The sequence below is a fragment of the Microtus ochrogaster genome, unplaced genomic scaffold (genome assembly GCF_000317375.1).
Source record: "Microtus ochrogaster isolate Prairie Vole_2 unplaced genomic scaffold, MicOch1.0 UNK22, whole genome shotgun sequence".
NCBI lineage: Eukaryota > Metazoa > Chordata > Mammalia > Rodentia > Cricetidae > Microtus > Microtus ochrogaster.
This window is the reverse complement of record NW_004949120.1, coordinates 692,640-706,636: the sequence shown is the minus strand read 5'-3', so window position 1 is coordinate 706,636 and position 13,997 is coordinate 692,640. Positions and strand designations below refer to the sequence as shown.

The 13,997-nt window shown below is 40.6% G+C and overlaps 1 protein-coding gene across 6 annotated transcripts in view; it reads right to left on the bottom strand.

The window, feature by feature from the left end:
* Positions 1 to 13,997, bottom strand: part of Ccdc85a (coiled-coil domain containing 85A) — a 191,062-nt gene that overhangs the window by 159,327 nt on the left and 17,738 nt on the right. Inside the window, exon 3 of one of the 6 annotated variants that reach the window (XM_026789561.1) lies at positions 8,864 to 8,932. The exons of the other annotated variants lie outside the window; for them this stretch is intronic. Within the exon in view, the coding sequence (XP_026645362.1) occupies positions 8,895 to 8,932 (38 nt within the window). The 3' untranslated portion in view covers positions 8,864 to 8,894. Of the gene's footprint in view, positions 1 to 8,863; positions 8,933 to 13,997 lie in introns of those variants that run through there. 6 annotated transcript variants of the gene reach the window in all.

Sequence of the window (13,997 nt, the reverse complement as noted above, 5' to 3'; positions counted from 1 at the left end):
AGTATATCAAACAACTGAAAGGGCCATTTCCATCTAAACTACTCAATAAAGAGTATTGTACAGTGAATTATGAGAGAGAAAACAGATGTGCGTCTTTGTAATTTTTCCCAAATATCATTCAGGCTTAAATTAATCTTCTTGTAAGTGACTGGGGTTTTATTTCTTTGTCTGTTTACTTAATTTTCTTTCTAGGGAGCACAGAAAAAAAACACATGAGATTTAATAAGAATGTTTATTTTAAGTGGGTTGAACAAATGAGCATTCTATTTACTTTCCGTGAAAATGCCACAACCACCTAACCAGGAGCTGAAATATCAAAATTCAATTGTAGTTCAGCTTGCATTTGCCACTATCCTCAGACCTCCTTGTCCCTTGGTCCCTTAGGGTATGAAGGCTCAGAATATTGCCGCCAGAACCACAGTTCCTTTTTAACTTTCTAGTTCCTGCTACATTGGACTGACCATCTGTTTGCACAGGGGAATCTTGAGAATGTTGAACAATTTTTGCCTCTTCTCATCTAATTTATAAGTGGACAGGTTTTGAGGTTACTAAGTAGTACCAGGGAAATGCGGGGTTCTTTGGAATTTATAATAGAACAGCGAAGACTATGAAGTACACAATCCAGTATTAAATAAAAGGAAGCATTCTGAGACTCTCCTATTAGTGTCCCTTTGTCATCACTTCCTTTTCATCTACCACATGTGCTGGATGAGGTTGGGAGGGGTGAGAGAGGCCAACTGGGAATGGGGAACACCATCACTTTTACCATTTTGAAGCCTATCCATCAATATGAAAGTTGAAAGACCCTTTGAGTGGAGCTAGGTTCAGAACATGTCTCGACCCCCCAGAACAATAAATACCATGTGCCTAGTAGATTCTTGACAACTCCTCCTGGTGTTCATTAATGTACCATTCTGGCTGCTGGGGTTGCATGGAATGAAGATTACTGTGCTTCTTGTAATGTATACTTTTCTTTCCAGAGACTGCTGCCATGGAAGTGACTTACAGTGTTGCCAGCATCTGGCTTATGCATGCATTAGTGCGTATGCATCAGGAGCAGCAGAGGGAGACTGCTCTCAGATTTCATTTATAGAGTTAGCTGTAAGCAGTCATTTAGCTGGGTTGCTTGTAAGCTGATAAAATTTAGCATTCTGAATACTATAAAAGGAAACTGTCTGTAAAAGAGTCCGTGCTCTTGTAAGACTCCAGAATTAAAGGCACAGTAAGAAACTAAAACTGGAACTCAAAAGTTTTGTAATGGTGACACACTGATGTTACAGAAAGATCACATTGATCTAATAAAACCATTAAAACATTCTGCATACATAGCAACTAAGGAAGCACAGGTTAGCACAGGAAAAGGGGCAAGGGTTCCTGGTTCAACTAGAAATGCTGAGTTATGTTTCTGAGGAAAAGTTCATTACCTCCTAAGAATCATCATCTCAGTAGCTCTAGGCAGACACCAGAAAGCTTGCTTTCTTTGGAGGATTTACACTGCCTCCTCTCCAACTCCAGAGGGCAGCTACTGCTGTGATGAAATACCATGTTCCAGAGCAAGCTGGGGAAGAAAGCATTTCCTTGACTTACACATCCATATCTTAGCCCATCACTGAAGAAAGCCAGGGCAGGAACTCATGTAACAGGGTAGGAACCTCAAGACCAGAGCTGAAGCAGAGGCTGTGGGGAATGCTGCTCACTGACTTGCTCCCCATGGCTTACTCAGTCCACTTTCTTATAGAACTCAGGACCACCATCCCAGGAGTGGTCTCATCCACAATGGGCTAGGCCCTCCCACATCATTGCTAGTTAATAATATGCCTGAAGGTTTGCCTGTAGCCTGTGTCCTCCATGCCTTGGCGGCCATGATAACGATATCTCCTCAAACCGTAAGACACTATCAAGCTCTCCCTTGCGTTGCTTTCTGCAAGTATCTGATCAAAGAAAACAGCAAATATGAGAACATTTTCCTTGACTCCTCATGCGATAAACTCATGGCTGTTAGAAAACATCTAGGGCTGACATCTAATGTCTGTGTAACCTGGCCTCATGGTCTAAAACTACCTTTCACAATCAACAGCAGCTGAGCACTGGCTTGCTCGTCTCCTCTCTGGTCCTTAAACACCACTATTTTCACCTCCACAGCCTCTCAGACAGCTCACGCATACCTGTCACCCAAACCCAAACACTGTTCAACTACCAACCACACAGCAGTCCTCTGTTGAGCAGCCAATCCCAATATGGCATGTCGTCTGTGAGCCATGTCTCAAACCGTGAAATCCCATAGCACCATCCACACATCCTGTCCCTTGGGCTTTTAGTTATATAGCCCTCTTCACTACTCCCCTTATCCTGTGGGTGTGTCAGATCCCAAACTTCTGACCTCACACTATGCTGTGCTACCTGGCAGTGTCATTCACTCTACTGCACCCATATGGAACACAAAAGTAGATATTTGTGGAATAAATGAGTGTACGTGTGTTTTCATTTTCTCCTCTGTATATAGAACAGTGCAGAAATGGATACAAGAGAAACTGAACAGACTCTGTCTTCCCTCTGCCACCTACACACCACTACAGCTTGCCTTTCCTTTATTGTCAAGTCTGTTTGTTTTACTTCGTTGTTTATCTCAGGACACACTCTGATTAGCCTTTAATTTGTTGTAATAAATCTCCATTATCCCTGACGTTACTTAGAAAGTGTGGCTGCCTGATTCATCAAGGCAATGATTTATAGTAAAACGGCTATGCAGTACACCCTTCCCTGCAGTCACTATGACCCTCCCAGTTTCGCTGAAGGCTTCATTCCAAACAAGCTCAAGCTCTAGCTGTAAAATAACCACACTCAAATGCTAAAGAAGGGGGCTAATGCACATCTTTAGCCAAAGATTCCTGGCAAGGACAAACAAAATCTGGTGGTCCAGGGTGAATAGGTTCAACCAATTCAAAACTCATGCTGAGGCTTCTTACTCAGCGTGAAGTGATGGGGCTGAGAACTTGCAGGATCTTTAATAGGGACTGATTTGTCCTGAGATCAGATTATTTCTTGTATGAGTGGATTAGTTACCCACATAGCAGGTGAGTCTGGCATCTTTCCTTGCTGGCTTGTGCTCCCCTTCTTCCCGCCATGGGTTGGAGCAGAACATGGCCCTCTCCAGAAGTCAATCACTCACCAGAACGACATTCTTAGACTTGCAAAGCCATGAGTCAAATGCACCTCTGTACTTAACAAAGTACGCACAGTGCACCTCTTTATTTTACAAAATACCCATTTTTAGGGATTCTGTTACTGTGCCCAAAACAGACAATAACTTCTGCTAATGGAGAAGATGACAACGTACAAAGAAAGCTAGGGGCCATGGCCTCACCACCACCTTGCCAATGGCATACTCACCCCTGCACATGAATTCATAAGTAATACATTCTGCCATCTGATGAGGCAGACACAGCAGAATGTTGAGATAACCCAGTCTATGATAGAACAGAAAGTGATGACCTCACTGTGATCTTCCAGCTTACTAGCACACTAGGTAACAAGAAGGAGGGAGAACGATAAGAGTCTCAACAGAATGCACACTTCACAAAGGCCAGCCCACAAATGCATGCCGTCTGAGTCCTGCCCAGGCAGAAGGAACAGCATCAGCAGACTTTAGATCTTCCCAAGCCCCACATCCCCACCCTACAGTCTCAGTTCTGTGTTCACCTGTAGTGTTCAGAATCATGGCTGTGGGGCTTCTAGTAGAAAAGCTTCCATTCACCATACTAGATGAACTGCTGGAGCCCTCACGGTCTCCTACTATACACAAAAGTACAGACAGAACATGAAGCAATGGATTTAGCTCATGCTATGCATGGTGAAATGTTCACACTTGCCCATAATTCTTTTTAGAAACTGTCCTCATTCTCCATGCTGAGTCTAAGCTCAGCTTCATAACTTTTGAAAGTCGGCTGGGCCAACAGATTGGAAAGGAGGCTCAGTTCAAGCTGATAAACTCCTGGGTTATGAGTCTTCATCCTTCCTGCACCAATGAGAGGAAATGAAAGAAGCCATGGGACTTGCATGAGCTGTGTCTCTTACTTTCTCACCTCAACTCTAACTAGGTCTATAGATTCAAATCTACATTTTTACAACTGGGATGGAAATAAATTTCCAAATCATATTCTATACTATAAATGCAACTTGGATAGCATTGATGAATCAGATCTCAGAACTACATTTTAATCCAAAACAAACAAACAAAGATTGAAGGTACATATGAGTAAAATGTCACCAGCTATTTCTCTGGGAACAACAAGGTATTTACTGATTGCATGTGTTTTTTTTTTTTTTTGAATGTTCAAAGGTTCTTTTTTGACGAAGGTGCCAGTGGATTATTATTTTATTGTTGATATTCAATGATGCAAAAGATGCCATTTCCATGATTGTCCCAAATTTTATGTCTGAAGCCCAAATTCTGAGACTGCTGATGTAAGGCTTCTCACTCCCAGCGTAGTAAACAGATGATTTTTCCCAGTGTGCCACACTGTATGAAAGATTACACAGAGAGAAGGGGCAGAGCCAACTCTGTGTCTAAACTTCAACAGAGCACAACTGACTCCATCTCACCTTGAGTAAGTCAGCATGTCACACGTTTTAACCTCTGCTCGACCTTTCACCGTTTTAAGGAATTTAGATGAAGGGCGATATGAAGAGGGTTTATTGAATTGTTTTCCATTGCTTTAAATCTATAGAAATACATCTTAGATATGCCTATTAAAGATGGGTGTGTACATGTTACTTTACCACGTGGGTGACATTCCAGAGACACTCACATAGGTAAAAAATAGTGAGTTGTGCATTGTCACCAGCATATAAAGCAATCTAGTATCTTCTCTATGTCAGTATCTCTGGTTTCTCTTTAAATAGTATAAATCTTTTGCCTTTTACTAAGTCAGTGTCAACTGTATACACCACTGCATATACACTAGGTAGATGTTTTCAAAGACATATTTGTGTTCTAGACCAATAATTCCTAGAGTATGCCCATTCTTCTTTGAAACTACAACAAAAAACCAAAGATGTTAAACATGAAACTTACATTGTACAGAGTGTTAGGATAGAAAGGACTAAATAACTGATATCTGTATAAGTGTTAAGGAAACACTGCAGAATGAACAAGTTCAAGTCTTCCCCCAACAGACTTGGAGAAGCCCAGGGCTTCTGATGATTCTCGTGAAAGTCTCTGAGCTATTCGTGACAAACTGCCTGGTTAGATTTATTCCAAGCCCTCAAATTCATTGAAATTTTAACTTTGCTTTCAGCATTAAAATCCTCAAATGGAAACAATACACTGTTAGTTCAATGACTTTCCCCCAAAGCCTCACAGGAAGAGCAATTCTGGGTGCCTTTGGTAACACTAAATGTGCCTGTCCTGCCAATCAACTAAGCCCATGAGCAGTAGGCATCATCCAACAAACAGTTCTTGCCAACCCTTTGTAGAGGTCCCCTCACAAACTGGTGTCTCTAGACTGCTTCTGTCTGCTGTTTTCATTCTCCCCTTGGTCATAAGTGGACTCTTATCTTTCTCTCCCATTAAATCATAACAAATGCATCATCTCTGGGTATGACTAACGACTCTCCTTTCGGGGTCTTCTATTTTGTCTAGGTGTAAGGGTGAATTGGCACTTACTGTCTAGGAAAAATCAGAAAGATGCTGAACTAATGAATACAGTTAATTTGAATTCTCAAGTGTAGCCTAACAGACCAAGAGCTTTGAGAAAAGAAAAAAAAAAACAGATATCCTGACCTTTTAAATGCCATCCAAAGTGGAATACAAGTGTACGTTTTACTTCTGCCTATAATATCATAATCAGAATAACTGGTTTAATTAGTTTTGTTTGCAGTAAGCTGAGTTATTAAAAGCACAGCTTCTTGAGAGCAGTTGGTGTTACCATCTGGCTGGTCCCCTCTCTCCTGGGCCCATTTCCTTCTGCTGCTTGCTGTCCAGAAGTCAACACTTCTCCAGACACAGAGCGTGTTGGCAGTTAGTATAAGTGGGTGTGTAAGGACTGGATGAAGGTCAGTCCATCTTGCCAAAAAATGCATCTCAGGAAAGAATGCGGCCTGGGGGCAAGCAGAGACCATTTGAGCAGCAAGGTTGCTGGACTTCAGGCTAAGAATGAGAAAATTCCCCTCATAAAAATGAATTTGGGGAGCTAGAAAGATGGCTCAGAGGTTAAGGGCACTGCTGCTCTTCCGAAAGTCCTGAGTTCAATTCCCATCAACCACATGGTGCCTCACAACCATCTATAATGAGATCTGGTGCCCTCTTCTGGCCTGCAGGGATACATTCAAGCAGAACACTGTATACATAATAAATAAATAAACCTTAAAAAATTGATCAGAGAGCCAGGCAGTGGTGGGGCACACCTTTAATCCCTGCACTCCGTAGGGAGGCAGAGATAGGCAGAGGTGAGTTTGAGGCCAGCCTGCTCTACAGAGTTAGTTCCAGGAGAGGCTCCAAAGCTACAGAGAAACTCTGTCTCAAAAATAAAGAAAGAAGGAAAGAAAGAAAGAAAGAAAGAAAGAAAGAAAGAAAGAAAGAAAGAAAGAAAGAGAAAGAAAGAGGGAAGGATGGAGGGAGGGAGGGAGGGAGGGAGGGAGGAAGGAAGGAAGGAAGGAAGGAAGGAAGGAAGGAAGGAAGGAAGGAACCAGAGAATCCAGGAAAATAAACTGAACTCACTTAATCTTCTCGAGGTCCTGGTCTCCTTTAGAGCATTTGCTAAGCTAGGGTCTACTACCTGTCTCACAGTCTCATTCCATGTCTCTCAGTTTCAAAATTTTTCAACAGAAATGGGACTAAAATGGTTCCATTTCTATTAAGCATCCCTACATCAAGTGCCCTTGAAAGCCAGAGCAAATCGTGCCCTCTTCATAAAACTGCTCTGTGCTCTCGCAGTAACTAGTTCTCTAGTTCTTTACCAACTTGAAACTAGTCTTGAGCAATTAATTCATCTCGTTTTATTCTTCAAAAGACTGAAGGCTTGAATACTTTGATATCTCTAGTGCAGAGAGTTTTATAACTAGGTCTTATGATTATAATTTTCTGAACTGAACTTAACTACACTGTCCTAATTTCTATTTATAACATTGAAATAAATATCTAGCCACAATTGAATTTATAATAAAACAAGTAACTGCATGTGTGTTTGTGCATCTGGACACATACACTGGGGGAAGGAATATTTTCCAACTTGGGCCAGTTCACCACCACTTGGGCAACCTGGTGGTCCCCCACTCGTGGAAGGCCACTATAATGATGCTGAGCTTAGTGAGGACATTCTATCACCATAGCACACTATAGCCAAGAACTCCTAGATTCAAATGATTCCCCTGCCTAAGCCTCATGAGTAGCTGAGACTATAGGCGTGTACCACTGCAGCCATCAGAGATACTTTCCAAGACACAAAAAAGTGACTTTGTCATTAAGTAAATATCTGCATGTTCTTAAGTGAACCTAGATGATAACACCTGCTAAACACATAGGCTACATGGTATGCTCCATGGCTCCTAGACTGCAAGTTACTATCCTAAACTTTTAGGTAGCTATAATACAATGCATCTGAGTATGCTGATTACTGACTTGTTCCTTATGACTTGATCGGCCTGCTTTCTTATACAACCCAGAACCACCATCTCAGGAATGATACCACCCACAATGGGCTGAGCCCATCCACATCAATCATTAATAAAGAAAAGTACCCCCACAGACTTGACTACAGACAATCGGATGAAGGCATTTTCTCCGTTGAAGTTCCTCTTACCACATAATTCTAGCTTATGTCAAGTTGACAAAAAAAAAATGGGACAAACATGCAGTTATCTGAATAAGAATGGCCCCCACAGTCTCATTTGCTTCAATGCTTTGTTCCCAGTTGGTAGAACTATTGGATAAGGATTAGGAGATATTATCTTGTTAGAAAAGTTGTGTGACTGGGGGTGGGTATTGAGGTTCCTAAAGCCCATGCTAGGCCCAGTATCTCTTTCTCTGTCTCGCTGTGTGTATGCTCTATATCTCTCGGTCTGTCTTTCTCTCTCTCTCATCTTTTGTCTCTATCTCTCTCATGTGTGTGTGTCTCTCCGCCTGCAAATCTCTCTGTATGCCTCTCTCTCTCCATTTTTCTCCCCCCACCCCATTTAGCTTGAACTTGCCCATCAGATGTGACCTCTAAACTACTGCTCCAACACCTTGCCTGCCTGCCTGCCTGCCTGCCTGCTGCCACATCCCTTGCCATGATAATCATGGATTAACTCTCTGAAAGTTAAGCAAGTCCCCAGTTAAATGCTTTCTTAAAAGTTGTTTAGATCATGGTGTCTTCTCTCAGCAATAGAACAGTAATAAAGACACACATCTTTCAATAATAATTTTTAATATTTATAGCCTCAATTCTCCAATCAAAAGACACAACAAACTGACTGAATGGATCAATAAACAAAATCCATATATCTTTTGATACACAAGGAAAACATCTTAGCTTTAGATAGATGTTGTGTAACAGCTTCCCCCAAAATAAAACATTCTATGCTATAGGTAAACAGTAAGGTAAACAACTCCAAATAGCTTCAGGAAATCCCTAAAACTGACTGGATGCACCAACCCCCTCCCTGCCAGAGGAAACAATAAAAGCTGAGAATCTCTCTCAGACAAACCAAATCAAGCTAAAAAGACTATGAGACCAAACCAGGTGTCTAGAAGAAGCAGAACTTAGCAGAGCTGCCTAGATGAGGTTTAGACCAGAGTCACTTGAAAAGAACACCTCCAGCCTGTTGAGCTGCCTATAAGTTGTGCAGTGTGCTCCAGGTTCCCAGATGCTATCACCCATGCTGGGGTGGACCTTGATGATACATCTGTCTTTGGGTCATTTCTGCTCTTGTAAGCAGTCCTTCACCAATATTCCTGTAAAAAAAACTCACAATAGACTTCATTGGTACACCAAGTTGGACTTTATCCATGCGATGGTCTGTCATTGGTTCCCTGTACTTAGATCTGTCGTGTGTTCTCAATGTGGGGTGAGTAGATGTGTGTCTTATACCTCCCCAGGAAAAGTTCTGTCACAAAATCTTGCACTTCCTTACAGTGAAGTTATGGACAAAAGTGCACCAGTCAAGCAGGCCCAAAAAACAACAGGTTTTTCTATCATATCTGACATAGCAGGTCTCAAACTAAAACGAACCAGAAGATATCAAGAAGGACACTTCAAGCTAATCAAAGAAACAATTAGCCAAGAAGATATATTATCCTAAACATATGTGTATCAAACTTGAGTGCACCCAATTTCATATCACTTACTGGAATCAGATATATATTGACATAAATCCAGTAATAGTAAGTTATTTCATTTCAATATACCCCGTTAAAAAATAAAACCCTAAGCAGAGATACCCGAGAATTAACTGACAATACAATGAATGAAATCTACACAATATTCTATCGAAATACACAGCAGAATCTGAAATGTTCTCTAAAACAGACTAAAAAATAGGTATCTTCTTAAATATAACAAATCTTAAAGTTTCAGAGAAACTGAAATAACTTCATGTATCTTCTAAATCATGATGTAATTAAACTAAAAACTGACAGAAGACAAATCTAAGAGCTGATTCCCTGAGAAAATCTTGGAGGAAAACCTAAATTGCCACTTACTAAGCCAGCATAATTCCTTTCCTACATCTGAATGTTTGACTATTTATCTTTATACACACAAGTATGGCTTTCACCCTTCAGCAAAAAAAAAAAAAATGAAATGAAATGAAATAAAATTTAAAAGTATTCTTGCAATAGACAGAGAGAGACCATTACAGAAAATCACAATTGATCAAAATGCTTAGAACAAGTGAGTGGTGCACAGCCCCAACTGATATATCTACAACACAACTCGCGTACCTATAAGGCTCAGGGATCATAGGTGAAAGTAGGGGTAGAAAACATGTAGGAGTCAGAGGAACAGGAAGCTTGCTGCGAGATATAGTCTTCTAGCAATGCCAGAGATGCTACACCTATGAAGTCTCATCAACTGCTGTAACAAGACCTGAACAATGATGACAATAGGTGCGTTCACGTGGAAGAGGAACTGTCACGAGGCCTCAATCCTAGGTAAAGAACTATAAACAACTAAGGAATTCTGAAAGCAGGAGAAAGAGTCTTTCCCAGGAAAGAGCCCCAAAATTGGTTATCCAATACCTAGTGGTCAGACCTGAAATTATATACATACAAGTAACATTATTCAAACTTAGCAGTTTGTATTTATGTATTTAGATGCATGTATACACATGTAACAAAGACACAGAGGGAATAAATTTGATAGAAGTAGGTATATGGGAAGGGCTGAAGATAAGAAAAGGAAAAGGAGCATGATTTATTTCAATTTTATAAAGGAAAGGAAATATTTTTAAAGATAACAGTTAAAGCATTCTATAGCCCAACCATACCACATAGAAGGAAATGGGAAAGGAAGGAAATAGAAAAGTCAGAGAAACCATAAAAATTATTTGAGTATAGCCTTTGCATAACTACAAAATCATCATTTTTTGTCTCAGAGAAAATCAAGCAGACCTGAAGTTCTGAAGGTTCTGTTCCTGAAGTTTCCTCCCTGCTAGTCTTAGCAGCAATGGCTCCTGAACACACAGGACTGGACTGGGAGTATTGATGTGAACACTGGAAGTAAACAGCCATGTTAACACAGGCCAGTTATCACCTTTCATCTTAAAGAGGAGAGGCAGCCTTGACTGACGGAATAAAAAAGCAGCCTGCTGCGCCCTCTACCACCCTCCTGCCTCTCTGCCACCCAGGGAACTCTGCTGAAGAAAGAGCAACTTCTTCCTCCTGGAAAGCCTTGCATGGGCTCCCAAGAAAGCAGTTTTCATTAGGCAGTGCAGGAACTTTAACCTCAGGGATGAGAAACCCCCATAAATTTGTGCCGAGATCTCATGCATCTGTTTCCAACTTTTTTATGGTCTACTACTGTCAATTTCTTAAAATCAGCCCATTTCAGAACGTGAAATGATCCTTAACACATATGGGATTTAAGTTCAAAATTAATTTTACAAATATATACAGTGCTGATTATACATATGATGTGTTAAAATATCTTGAAGTGTAAGGCATGCTTATGTCAAAGTATCAGAAATATAACTATTTGAGTTCTTCTATTACAGAAACATTCAATTACCCAAAGTGTAGTCTAGACCTGGGAAATAAAGAATAAATATTGAAAAGACAAAAATGGGTGCATGGGAGATGGTTGAGTTGGCAAATATAAGGGCCTGTGTTCGGATCATACACATCTGTAATCCTAGCGGGCAAAGACCGGCAAATCTCCAGAGCTTGCTGACCACCAGTTTAACTAATAAGTAGGATTAGTTAAACCTGGTGTCTCTGAATTCAAAAAAGACCACATCTCCAACAATATGGTGGGTGAGGTAGAAGACAACAGAGGTCAATGACTGCTTCCACATGAATGCTCTCCCACACATAAATACACACCAAAGAAAGAGGAAATGTGGTAGGAGCAGTGGGCAGCGTTCCCAGTGCCCGGGCGCCTGCATGGTTAGCTTTACACCCGAAATAATTACATGGAAACTGTATTCTTTTAAACACTGCCTGCCCCATTAGTTCTAGCCTCTTATTGGCTAATTCTCACATCTTGATTAACCCATTCCTAATAATCTGTGTAGCACCACGAAATGGAAATGGTGGCTTACTGGAAAGGATCTTAACCTGTATCCATCTTGGAGAGGAGAGCTATGGCAACTGCCTGACTCAGCTTTCTTTCTCCCAGAATTCTACTCTGTCTACTCCACCCACCCAAGGGCTGGCCCATCAAAGGCCAAGCAGTCTCTTTATTAATTAACCAATGAAAGCAACAGATAGATGACACTCAGACATCAAGGAAAATCAAGGGAAAGTACACAGAGATATCTCTTTCCTCACAGAAGGACAACTCAACATCATTTTCTTTCTTAGACACACAGTTATAAACAAACTACAGTAGACAATCAGAAATGACAGTACGACTTAGGCCTGCCTAAGATGGAAGCGAGTACCACTGAGAGCATGATAGCATAGTCCCACGCCCCAGCCAGGGACAGGAATGCAGTGTGAGAAATGGTAAAACCTACTGGCAGAAACTTCAATCTGGAAAATGTGTCCTCATCAAACACACACTGGCCCTGTGGTGCTACACAAGACAAATGCTATCGCTGTTCATTTTCTCATAACTTCAGAAAAACTTGGCTTCACATTTTTGTTTCTGACCCGTGAAGCTTAACTAAGATTCCTACAGCAATACTTCCAGAATGTTACTGAGTTATTGTTATTGAGTAGGCAGCTCTGTATATGTTGTGTTCCACAGTATTTTCTCATTCATATGGTGATGGGCATCCACCCATGCATCTATAGCCCTGGGTCACTCTTTAAAGGCATTTACTTGATGACCCTCAACAGCTTAAAGACTTGTATTTCCCAGGCTTTGTTCCTGTTATTTCTATTACATCTTCTAAAACTTGCAATTGCCAGAATATAAAAATATAGAAGTGATTTAAATTGGGTGTAAACAAATGGATTCCTCATAAATGGAAAGAGATTCTTGATTGAATTCACAGCAACAAGGCATGTGGCTGGGTGCCAGAAATGCCAATGTGGCATTTCAATATTTGCTTGACTACAGTTGAGTGTTTGGCATTGTTCAGATACAATATTTGAGTTATCTAAATGTACATAAATACATACACATAGCAAATATGAACAATCTTTCCACTGAAAAGACTGGTCACCTCGATTAAAAGAACATACACACTTTGTGGAATTGACTCCAGTGGAAGGGAAGACGAGTGTCGCAGCACCAGCTGGTACCTTTCTTTCCAATGGCCTCTCAGGGACTCTGGGATTTTCATAACCCAAAAGCATACTATTTGGAATAGTTTTTGTCATTTAATCAAACATATTTCATGATTAATGCAACATGCTTTGCACATAAAGCATGGTACAATAAATCCTGCTTTTCAATGCATCTTAAACTGAGCTAAACCATCTAAGTTTTCCAATTGCTTGCCTCTTAGATGTTTGTGGTTTTTATGTCATTCAATCAAATGGCTTTTACAATTAACGCAAAATGCTTTACATATACAAGTATGAGTCTGCTTTTCAAAACTTCTTCAATTGGTTTCCTATCAGAGTACATATAAGGTTACCAAATCATGCTAAGATAGTAAGAAAAAGCGCTATCTTTTCCACTAACTATCTAACACAACACAACATAGATGAGATGAACTCAGTTCTAACATTGCATAACTGATTATCTCTCAAGAATCCTTCGATTTCTTCTGTCTGGATGCATGAATATGTAATGCTGTGGCTTTTATTTTTAAAGCAAAATAACAGATTTGTAAGAGTCGTTATTTCTGCTATCAGACGCCACTGTGTAATCCAGACAACCTTGCTCTAGAGAAATCCTGCAGAGTCCCTTCTACATAGATTATCTCACACTCACAGATAAAGCTACTTTCACATGGTCTTCCTTATTTATTAATGACCTTGGTATAAAACACTGGGTAAAAACCAATGAAGTGGGAGGTTGAAATGCTGCCTTGTCTTGTGGAAAATACTCAGCATTGCAGGACTTGTGTGATATATATACACCACCAACAGCCACTTGTGAATGAGATAGAAGGCTATATTCGTTTTCCAGCTGGACACAAAGCCTTTAAGTGGTAAAGCACTCCTCCACTGCTCACATATCAGCTTTTCCCTCTAAATAGCTAGACAACCATCGACCAAAAACACCAACTTTTCTACCTCAAACCAGTTGAACGTCAGACAGCCCTGACCTAGACACGAGAGAAGGGGAGACTCACAATACCTGCTATATCCTGTCCTTCTACTCATGGGGTCAGTCAAAGGAAAGGAGAAATAAACTTTTTTCTTCCAAGAATGCTTTAGTGGTGACCTTTATGCCAACCCACAG